The sequence below is a fragment of the Neophocaena asiaeorientalis genome, unplaced genomic scaffold (assembly GCF_003031525.2).
Source record: "Neophocaena asiaeorientalis asiaeorientalis breed wild unplaced genomic scaffold, Neophocaena_asiaeorientalis_V1.1 scaffold82, whole genome shotgun sequence".
Classification (NCBI taxonomy): Eukaryota; Metazoa; Chordata; class Mammalia; order Artiodactyla; family Phocoenidae; genus Neophocaena; species Neophocaena asiaeorientalis.
In genome coordinates this window covers 4,516,050-4,527,780 of record NW_020173068.1, presented here as the reverse complement: position 1 = coordinate 4,527,780, position 11,731 = coordinate 4,516,050, and the positions used below count along the sequence as shown (strand labels likewise).

Genomic DNA, 11,731 nt, shown 5'->3' with positions numbered 1-11,731 from the left:
TTCTTTTTTTTTTTTTTTTTTTTTTGTGGGGGGGGGTGGTTAATCTTATAATCCATTTAATCATATATTTATGTGGAATCTGAGTTTTTAGGCACTATGCCTTCCACCTCCTGTGTAGCATCCGCCAGAGTCCGGCCCACAGCACTCAGACTTCTGACAGGCCATGGCCAGGGGCACCAGGAGGAACTTGTCTTGGCCATCCCTTTCCTAAGCCTTGAGCTACGTGTTTCCCCCTCCTCTGTGGCCCCAAGTGCTCGTGACTTTGGGGAGTGGCTCCTCCAGCCCTCTGAGCACATCAAGACACTCTACCTTGTTGACATCCGTGAAGCCGAGCCGGTAGCCGTGTTCAAACTGCACGTCCTTCTCCTTCTTCTTGTCATCGCCGTCGCGGTTGGAGTAGAGTTCCAGCCGGGTGGCCACGGGCAGGTTGTCTGCAATGCTGGAAACCCAAGGCCCCGCTCAGTCCCTCAGATCGCCTCTCCCTCAGTGCCCTCCCCTATGGGAACTCGAGGCTGGCAGGGAGCAGAGGACAACTCACAGGTGGACATAGTAGTCCTCTGAGATCCGCTCGGCCACGAGCCGGCTCTGTTCCACGGTCAGGGTCACTGGCTTGTTGGACTGGCTGCACAGAACCTCACACTTCTTTTCACTGTTCATGAGAACCTGGAAAGGGGTGTTGACAATCCGGTCCCCTCTCAGCACCTCTCCTGCCGTAAGAGAGACAGATGGAGCTCAGAGCTTCAGCCCTGAGGTTGCTGAGGTCAGCAGAGCCACAGAGACACAGGGCCCACCTGCAGGGCCTTGCAGCCTGGCACTCAATGCGTTACCCTGCCTGTTCAGGCCAGGCTTGCCCACCTGACGCCCCCCTGTTGTCCCTCCTCTCCCTTTGTGCTCTAGCACCACCAGACTCTTCAGAGCACATCAAACATGCCACGTCATTCCGTGCCTCTGGGCCACATGTCGTTTCCTTTGCCTGGAGTGCCACTCCCTGCCCCGTGTTCCTGGGAAACTCTTCCTCACCCTTCCAGCTCAGCTTCTGTTCCACTCTCCGGGAAGCCCTTCCTGACCGCCTTAGGACTGAGTTTGGGACTCCCTCCTCGGATTGCCCTCTGCACAGAGGCAGCGTCGTACGTGGTGAAGAGAGGGCTACTGAACCCTGGCTCTGCCACTGACTAGCTTAGCAGTCTCGGTAAGTACCTTAAGCTCAATGAGCCTCAATTTCCTCATCTGTAAAATGGGGATAATAGTACGCATCTCACAGGGTTACAGTGAGAAATAAAGTACCAGGCATAGAGTGGGAAGACAACAAATACTATATATTTTTTTTTTTTCTTTTTTCTTAATTTTATTTTATTTATTTATTTTTGGTACGTGAGCCTCTCACTGTTGTGGCCTCTCCCGTTGCAGAGCATGGGCTCCGGACACGCAGGCTCAGCAGCCATGGCCCACGGGCCCAGCCGCTCTGCGGCATGTGGGATCCTCCCGGACCGGGGCACGAACCTGTGTCCCCTGCATTGGCAGGTGGATTCTCAACCACTGCGCCACCAGGGAAGCCCAACAAATACTATTTTTATTACCAGCATCACTTCTGCACCTTTTCATATGCCAGTGATGTGACTTTGCACAATATGTTGATAGGTTAGGTTTCTGCCCTCATACCTCATTATGAGCTCTTTAAGGGCAGATAATGTTTCCTATTTATTTCTCCGTCTTCAGATCCTGGATCAGGGAGGAAGGGAGGTAGGGTAAAATCCAGCACCTGAGATTTTCAGCCAAAACATCTTTTTAACTTAACAAACTGGCACACCCCTTGCATGCCTACTGCCTCAGAGAAACCTGCTGCCAGACGTTCCAAGAGCAGGCACCGAGCAGTTAGGGCCTGTCAACTAAACCCAATGATGCTTTCATTCTGAGCCATTCTAACACTTCTACTGGGATGAGGTGGAACTGGGGCAAGCTGAAGGAGACCTACCAAAGCCCACAGGCGGCACTAATGCCCACATACGCCTGGTCTAACAGCTGCCTACCAGTGTGGACCCGCTTGATGTGGGACTCTTGGCCTAGTGATTCATTCGTTCTTTCATTCATTCCTTCCCAAACATCCACTGGATATTGGTTATGTGCTGGGCTCTGAAGAAATAATGTTGAACAGACATACGGAGCTTATGGTCTAGTGGGAAGACAGACTGATTAATCAGGATAACGAGAAGGCATAGTACAGTATGAGGAACTTGCTCTACATGTGGGGGAGTAGGTCCAGGACAGCTTCTCTGAGGAAGTAATGCTTGAAGTGAGCTCTAAAGGAAGAGAGCCTTAACTAGGCAAAGAGATAGGGGAAGACTATTCTAGACAGAAGGGAACAGCATGCACAAAGGCCCCCTGCCTGGTTGGGGGGCGGGGGGGAAGGCAGGGGGATGACGCGGTAAATGTAAGAGGCCTGTGCGGCTGCAGTGCACATGGCAAGGGTGACTTGAGGCGCGCTGGAGAGACGGGCTGGAGCTGGACCTCAGGGGGCCTGTGGACCAACGGGAAGTTTGATCTCTATCGAGAGAGCCACAAAAACCAATAAAGCGTTTCTAACAGGGGTGGCAGAAGACAATATCCAATTCTGGTTACAGATCACTCTGGCTGTTTTGTGAAGAAAATATCGAAGATGCACGGAACTGGCTGGGGGCGATGGCAGTCAGCTATGCAAGTGGGCGGTGATGGTGGCTGGATTAGAGGGTATAGTGAGGGCGGAAACAAGTACACAGATTCAGGAGCTACTGAGGAGGTGAAATCTAGTGGGGCTGGTGCTGGCTGACACAAAGGATGAGTGAGGAGCGGTGCATATCAGGAAGACTATGGGGCTTCTACAACCAAGTTCCAGTTGGGGGGAAAATGGGAAAAACAGCAAATTTAGACTGAAGGCATTTTTTCAGTTTGCATATGTCAAGTGGCTATGTCAAGCAGGCAGTCAGATACCCAAATCTGAGGGTCAGAGGAAAGGTCAGGGCTATAGATAGAAGCTGTGAGGTGTTGGGATACAGATGGTAAGTGGCAGGGCCACTAGCTGTACCACTCAGCTGTGCAAAGTAGCACTCTGCCAAGAGTGGATGAGACCACTCAGGAGAGGGGGGAGGGTGAAAAGGCGCCTGGATGAAGGTCTCTGCACCTCTCCCCCGCTTTCCCCCTCTTTTAGAAGGCTAGTTATACAGATGGGTCTGCAAAACCCAGGGATGGACCGGCCAGTGGGAGGGCAAGAACACCAATAAGATATCTGCATGGTCCACTGCTGAAATGATCTGGGTCATCCTCTGCCATTTTACATATGACGATGCTGAGAACCAGACCCAGATAGTGACTAGCCTATGACAGTGACTGTGGTAGTGCTAAGCCCCTGGGCTCTTTCCTCTACACCACGCCTTACCACTCACTTCTTTTCAGTAAGGTCAATATGGAACTCACCTGAGGAAAGGAAGACATACAGAAAGAGGAACAGGGCTGAAGATCAAGTAAGGTGGGTATCACTTCTTGATATTTAGAAATTATTGATACATTTAAACCAAGAAAGAGGACATACTGGCCTGGAACAGCTCATTTCTAATACAGAAGTATTCATTTTAATTTTTAAAGCTGGGAGCAGACAGCCAGCCACACTAGACGAGCAACAAGCTGAGTGGACCCTCTAAGTGAGTGTGATGTCATACTCCAGTACAGCTGCCGCAGACATGCCCCCACCCCCCCCGCCACGATATGAATCTCCACCAACATGATAATTGGGAGCACAGTCCTTGGACAGCCCAAATGAACCTTTCTGGAAAAGGCAGTCTGGACAACAGAAAGAATTCTGTTTTTAGAGTTAAAAAACCTGGGTTAAGATCTCAATTTCTCTACCCATTGACCATAAGCAAGTTTTTCAAACCTCTGAAGCTGCTGTGCTCTCTACTATGGCATGGGGGCCATCATACCTGGCTTTGCTGAGTTACAGTCGGAACCAAGTAAGACAGTGCGCAGAGTGTACTGCTTAAGGCTATGGACCCTGAAGCCAGAGTTCCTGGGCTCTGCCACCAACTCGGCGAGTGACCTGTAGCAAGTGACTTCACCTCCTGTGCCTCGCTTCTGTTATCTGTGATAAGGGGATAGTAAGAGTAGCTACCTCAGAGGGCTGTTGTGAGAATTAACTAAGGTAAGCACAGACGTGCTTAGAACAACGCCTGGCTCACTGTTAGAGCCCTTTAAGTATTAACAGTGATGATGATGAGGACGTAGAGTACAAGGCATGCGACCCAAAAGGCATTCAATCAAGGCTGTTTCTGCTCCACTCAGGGAGGGCAAAAACTTTTACTGAATGACAACTATGTGTCAGACACTGGGTCAGAAGTGGCAGAGAGACACATGTAAGACATGATCCCGCTGCTCAAAGAGCCCCCAGGCCACAGAGGGAGGCACTACACGAAGCTGGAATGAGATACAGTGTGGCAGGATAACTTCTGTACATGGAAGTTGCCATTTCTATGAGGCAGGAACATTCCCCAGCTTCACGGAGGTTAAGGTCACGCAATCACACTGAGGTGCGCCCAAGTGCTCAGCCTTGGGCTGTAGATGAATCCACACCAGCTCACAGGGGGAGGGAGGAGCTGCTGTGAGGGGTCTGGAGGACACAGCAGGTCAGGCTTCCCAGCAGTGGCAGGGTGGCCGGAGCACGGCATGGTGTGGAGAGAAAAGAAGGGTAAGCGGCAGGCAGCAGGAGCAGCCCAGGCCCCGAGACCGACCTCCGTCCAACTGTAAAAGGCGAGACTTCGGGACTGGCGGTGCTGCCTGCTTTTGGTCGAGGCCTGCCCCAGCTGGTCTGGGACATCCAATACCTGGCAGTAGGTATACCTGTTGGCTAGGGGTTCTGGAAACATCTGAGGCATGGGTAGCCCTGATGGAGAAGGCAGCCCTTTCAGGGGACTGCTCAAGAGCCAGTTCTCTCCTTTCCCCTCCCTAAGCTATCAGAGAACAGGAAAGTCTCTTAAGCTCCTTGAAGTCAGGGAGGGCATAGTTCCAAGTTTTTATCTCCAGGACTTAACACTGAGATGGCAGAGTAAGTACTAATAACCATGTCCTCAATAGAGGCCACCAAATGTCTTTTCCTTTAAGCCTGAAATTCCACCAAATGAAGAATTATTTGAATTAAAATAAAATGGCTGCTATTTATGAACACATATGCCAGACACTGCACTGGGTGCTTCACACATTATTTGAGGCAAGGCCTGCACAGCTTAGCAAGAACTATGGTGATGTCCCTGATTCCATTAGGGCCAGAGATAATCACTCATTCTTTTAATTAAAAGCAGAGCAGGTTACAGAAGCCACAAGAAACAGAAGGGGCTGTCTAGAAATCAAGGAGAGCCAGTCGGAGCAGTAGCCAAGGGCTCCAGCTCTGAAGCCTGACTACATGGATTCCAAGCCCAGTTTAGCCATTAATTAACAGTATAACCAGAGGCAAATCACTTACCCTGTAAAATGGGAATAAACACCACAACTACCTCCTTCGGGATGTTATGAGGATTAAATAAGCTAATCTGTATATAAACTATGTAGAATGGTGTCCAGCACTCGGTAGGTGCTATATAAGGGTTAACTGCTATTAACATTATGAAGAGATCTGGGTTCCTCTTTGGGATAGTGTGACAGCAGTGTGAGAGAAGAACTTACCCAGATTCTCTGCCTTGTAGGTTATTTTGCTGGGCTGGCAGAAGGGCAGTGAGTAGTATTCATAAGGCAGCTGGGTGCGAGAGCTGGTGAGCTTCACAGCCTAGTGGAAGAAGGGAGGCCATTATTCTTCAACCCAGAAATCAAGATGACTGTTTCAGTAATCCTCCCTGGTACCCACTCATCTTTAGTATACTCGGCATTATTACCTAATAAGCAAACTAACCACAGCAGACACAACTCTGGTATACTATACAATTATTTCACAGTTCACTAGTTTTAGATTACATTATAGATTTTGTTTAAAATCACAACCAAATCCAATATATACTCAGAGTCCTTAACATGCTGATATCCTTTGACCCTACAATTTCACTTCTGGGTATCTTTCCTAAGGAAATAACTCCAAATAAGGGGAAAAACTTCAGGAACAAAGAGCTCACTCCTCATTCCTAACCACAGTGGTCTTCTGCCTCTAGTTCCTTGAGCCTGACCAGCTCTCTCTTGCTTCAGGCTTTGAACCTGCTCCTCTCTGCCCGACTCTCTGACTCCTTCTCACATTTGGTCTCAGCTTAAATCCCCTCACCTTTGAGTCCTTTCCTTATCATCTTATCAAAGGAATTCCCTCATCTTCTGTATTTCAACACTTCTAGTTATCTTTGTAGCATGTCTGATAAAATGTAATTATTTTATGTTTTTGTTTTCTTTTTCCAGAGAAATCAGCCTCCCCTACTAGAATTTAAGATTAAACTCCAAGAGGGCAAGGACCATATGTGTCTTGCTTACCTATGTAACCACCGTGCCTAGAGATCTAGGTACATAGTAGGTGCTCGATAAATGTTTGCACAATGAAAAAAGAGAAAAAAACGGAAAAACAGCTAAAAGCCCTGTAATGGGAAATTGGTCAATAAACCACAATATATTCGTTCAATTAAATATTATGCAACCATTAAAGATGAAGTTTAAGAAGACCATGAAGAAGAACATTTAGGAAGTGATGCAAGCACACAGAATGCAGTTCTGGAAACAGTGACAGCCACAGATAACTCCCCAAAACATGGATAAAATAGAACCAGTCAAAATGTTGCCAAAAAAAAAAAAATAATTAATCAATTAATTATTTTAAAGTTTTTTTTGATGTGGACCATTCTTAAAGTCCTTATTGCTATTGTTACAATATTGCTTCTGGTTTGTTTTGGTTTTCTGGCTGCGAGGCATATGGGATCTTAGCTCCCCGACCAGGGATTGAACCCACAACCCCCTGCATTTGAAGGCGAAGTCTTAACCACTGGACGGCCAGGGAAGTCCCAAATTTTAATTTAAATGCAACTAAAATTATCTTTGCTATTTAAAAACTATTAACCATTCCTCATACACCATCTGAAAGTATAAATAGTTTTTAGAATCCAGGTCCACAATCCTTACTTAAAATTCTTGCTTTGGAATTAGGATTTTTAATTTAATTTTAAAAGATTTAAAATTTAATTTAATTTAATGACTGTTTCAGTAATCCTCCCTGGTACTCACTCATCTTTAGTATACTCGGCATTATTACATTAATAATTATTACATTACATTACATTATTACATTAATTTATAAATTATAATTTAATTTAATTTAATTTAATTTAAAAAATTTTCTAATTTTAAAAGAGCAATGTGGTATATTATAAAACCATGGGTTTTATAACACCCCCCAGCTGGGTCTGGAGCAGTACCCCACATTCAATGACAAGGAAATGCAAAAATATTCATACTAAGTGGGAAAAATAAAGTTAATAAACAGTTCAGGTCAGGTCTCGCCTACAATGAGTTTAGAAAAACTCTAAGTTTCAGAGCTTTTTAGATGTTGGATTGAAGGACGGGGGACCTCTATTAAGCATTTCATGAACTGCTTGAGGCGAAATGACCAAAAAGTTATTATCTGTTATAACAGCCTGTTATTTTGTGTTTCTTAGCATTCTCTCCTTCTGGACAATCAAAAAAGAATCCACATTACAAAGAAACTGAGTCTCACCTTTATGTCCCCTCCCGCCCTCTCCCTTCCCACCCAAGGTGTAGTTCTCACATGCCCAGCTTGGCAGGACTGAAGCCAGAACCACCCTGTCCTCCCCATGCCACAGGCTTTGCTCTGGAGGGGGCTTCTGGCAGAGGCACTGGGAGGAAGGGTACTGCAGCGATTAAGAGCCGGGCTCTGAACTAACCCTATGTCTCCCTCACAATGCGACCTTGGACAAGCTGGTTCACTTCCTCGGGCCTCAGTTTCCGTAACTGTAAAATGTTCAGTAAATCTCTAAAACATACAGTATCTGCCTCAGAGGGCTCTTAGGGGGCATCTTGAGCTAAGCCATGCATCATGCCTGGCATGTAAATAATCCTCAATAAAGGTGACTAATTATTGTTCCCGAAAATTACAAGTCTGACTTCCAAGGAAGAGGGATGCTCACAGTAATGCAACACATGGAATGGTGCATTTGCTTGTTACTACCACATAGTTCTAAATGCAGACACTTTCTAATAGTCATTGATCATATGTATTTATCCACCCTACCAGGCTATGTACTAGGAGCTGGTGACACAGCAGTAACCGAGAAGGATAATATCCCAGCCCTTGTAGAACTTGATTCGTGGTAGTTTTCGTTTTTCCACAAATGTATTATATTTTTAACCTCTAAACTGGTTAACTCCCCCTGGATAATGAAAAGTTGCTTGCATCTAATGCCCCAAATAAGCATGACATGTAGCAATTTATAATTTTGCAAATGCCCAAAATGTGGTGGCAAACAAAGGCACATGTACATGACAGCACGTCAGGTGGATGGCCCTTTGTGATTTTCTGGGCTTCCGTTCCCCCTTTTGAACACTGTGATGCTTAGGACAGGATAACAACTTCATTTTCACACAATCTCACTGCTTTGCTTTTGCACAGACCAGTAAAGATGTGGTTCCCATCAACAAGAAATGTACATTTTAGGAGCAGAATTTATTTTCATTACTTTATAAGTTTTGCTAGACCTTTGTACAGAATCACTGAGGATTTGAAGGACCACTTAAAAACTTCAACTATACGTTATTTTGCCTATGGGGGACCAATGTGGTAGTCAAGAAGCTGGGGGTTTACGGAAGTGTGAGAATGCCGAGTACCCTACACTGTAAACACTGCGCAGAAAAAAAAGACTAACAAAAATAACCCAAAGTATTAAGAGTGGTTACATTTGGGTGATGGTAGAGAGGAGTCCCTATAGCTGGGAGCTCTGGAACAAGGTCACACCCCTTGTCTGGTGGCCAGTCCTCTCGCCTCAATGTGGGAGAACTCTGCAGCTGGCCACTCCAGTTCCAGAGCCTTCCATAGGACTGTTTATCACAGCTTAATATCTCCCTCTGCCCAGTCCTGCTTCCATTACTCCCTCCCGAGTGCCGACCCTGAGCGCCTAGTCAATAAATCTCTTGCACCAAATCTCCACCTTAGAGTTTGTTTCCTGGGAAATGAGATCCAAGAAGATCCACCACCAACCCTCAGCCGTGTTTAGGGCTCTGAAAATGCCACCAAGAGTCCGAGACATTAACCAAGGTGCCAGCCTGCCCACTGCCCCAATCAACCATATTTTAAAGGACTCTCCCATAACCCTGTCACCGGTGACTGACCCATCTAGGCTGACAAGGTGAGGTGGCCCAGCTGGCTGTTCTTCTGGACTCTGATTTAGGACAATGCTTTCAAATCCGAATCACTCATGTACCAACTTGCTCTATCTACTTACCATTTATTCTGCTATTTTCTTGGATATGATTCATTTTTAGGTAAATACCTTTATTTAAGAAGCAAACATTTTGGGCTTCCCTGGTGGCGCAGTGGTTGAGAGTCTGCCTACCGATGCAGGGGACGCGGGTTCGTGCCCCAGTCCGGGAGGATCCCACATATCGCGGAGCGGCTGGGCCCGTGAGCCATGGCCGCTGAGCCTGCGCGTCCGGAGCCTGTGCTCCGCAACGGGAGAGGCCACAAGAGTGAGAGGCCCGCGTACCGCAAAAAAAAAAAAGAAGCAAACATTTTAACACTATTAAAAATGGAAACCCAACAATGACAGCCATGAAATCATGAGTTGAAGTAATGGCTATATTTTCTAGTATAATTAAAAGAAAACAGCTATTAAAATAAAACATACGTGTCAGCCACTTAAAATCATCTCATATACCACCACTCAGATATGCAGTGCACCGTTTGGAAATACTGAACTGGAGAATCCTGGCAGAAGCTAAAATCGAAAAAAAAGGCCACAATAATCATGCATATACATAGATGATATGAGTTATGCAGAGAAAGCCGGTAACATAGAGGAGGATGGAGAGAGGCAGAGATGTCACAGAGAAGGAGGCAGGTTGAGAGAGATGGAGACACAGAAAGAGGTGGGCACAGAAGTGAGTGAAAGTGAGAGAGAAACAAACACATAGGAAGAACCAGAAACAGAGACAGAGCCAAAGAGAAAGAGAGAGAGGGACAGAGAGAGAGAATGCACTCATACAGGGGGAGATGCAGAGACAGCCAGAGGCAGAGAGAGAGCAGAGGCGGCGGGGCCCGAGGGACACACCACTTCCGCCCCAGCCATGCGCAGTGAATCCTCTTCCTCCCAGGCTGAGCAGCACTGGTCTGGGTTCTCTGCAACCACAGGAGGGACGTGTCCTCTGGCCAGGCTGCCCAGCAACTGGGCAACAGTTGGCTCCCACAGACCAGGAATGCACTTACCTTGATTTCTACAGGGTCGTTCTGGTGGAAGTTGATTGGTGCGACCCCAGGAACGTAGAAGGCCCCGGTATCACACATGAGAGAGAGAAGCAGCAGGGACCACGGCAACCAATCCTGCTTGGAAGAAGAGAGGTGGCAGTCGGAATGGGGGAAAGAGGTGAACAGCCCTCTGGGGCACCGTCACATCTGCTTTAACTGACGCAGTCTCATCCCCACTCTGAGAAGCCTGAGGCCCCCCAAAGGCTACCCTCTAAATGCCCCCAAGGGTGCTATGAGGCACTGATCCTGCACTTCCAGAAATGAGCCACAAACTGAGTGCAGTAATTAACAGCAGGGCAAAAGGGCAGACTAATACAGGAGCCACGGCTCCCCACTCTTCGAGCAACGTCCCTTTCATCATGTCACATGTATCACTGTCCTATAGGGCCAGCAGGAAACAAAGCTCCGCAGTGTCCCATTAATTCCCATTTCTCCACATAGCAACGGGCTTGCTTTGTCAGGAAGCTCCTATGGTACCAATACATTTTCCTACAAACCGTCTCCAAAACTGTCCTGACCCCGCCGCCTCCCATCCTCTGCCTCCGCAGCTCCGTTGACGCCGGCCTTCGTGTCTCCTGACAGCAAGTCCTTCTCCACCCCCTCAGGGCCATCGCCTTCACTGCTCCCTCCGTCAGAATGCCCTTCCCACAGGTGCCTGCCTGGCTCACCCCCTTATTTCATTCAGGTCTCTCTCAGATGTCATTTCCTCAGAGAAGCCTCCACCGACTACCCTGTCTAAAATGGCCTCCTCAGGGCTCCTAACACCCATTCTCCAACCCCTTACTCCACTTCTCTTCATGGACTTAGCTAATTGGCATGGACATATGTATCTGTTGCCTTGTGTATTATCTGTCCCCCTTCACTCGAATGTAATCTCTGTGGGAGCAGGGACTGTGTCCCCAGTGCCTGGCACCTGGGAATCAAAGGCAAGAAAGATCAATTACCCACCTCAAGAAGTACCCCATCAAAGCATCTCTTTCCCTTCATTAATATGCTTCGCCCCCTCAAGGTACTAGAAGAGCTTCTTTCCCTCTGCCTGGCCTGAACAAGGAACTTTGTCGTCCACACAGCTGATCACCAACTCAATTGCGCGGCTGCATCTGCCTTCTCTCTCCACCCCTTTTACCGCTGTGGCATTTCAGACCCTCATTTCCTCCCATCGGACACTGGCCACAGTCCCCTGATCACCTTGTCCCCGCATCCTTCAAGTCACCATCACCACCGTACACACACACACACACACACACTCTCTCTCTCTCTCTCTCTCTCTCTCTC

The 11,731-nt window shown here is 47.4% G+C and overlaps 1 protein-coding gene across 3 annotated transcripts in view; it reads right to left on the bottom strand.

The window, feature by feature from the left end:
* Positions 1-11,731, bottom strand: part of TM9SF4 (transmembrane 9 superfamily member 4) — a 57,488-nt gene that overhangs the window by 22,985 nt on the left and 22,772 nt on the right. For 2 of the 3 annotated variants that reach the window (XM_024742918.1, XM_024742919.1), the window contains exons 2-5: positions 10,418-10,531; positions 5,683-5,782; positions 539-707; positions 310-439 (exon numbers count right to left, since the gene is read on the bottom strand). In XM_024742918.1, coding sequence (XP_024598686.1) covers positions 310-439; positions 539-707; positions 5,683-5,782; positions 10,418-10,531 — 513 coding nt within the window. Of the gene's footprint in view, positions 1-309; positions 440-538; positions 708-5,682; positions 5,783-10,417; positions 10,532-11,731 lie in introns of those variants that run through there. The other variant, XM_024742920.1, reaches the window with a different exon arrangement.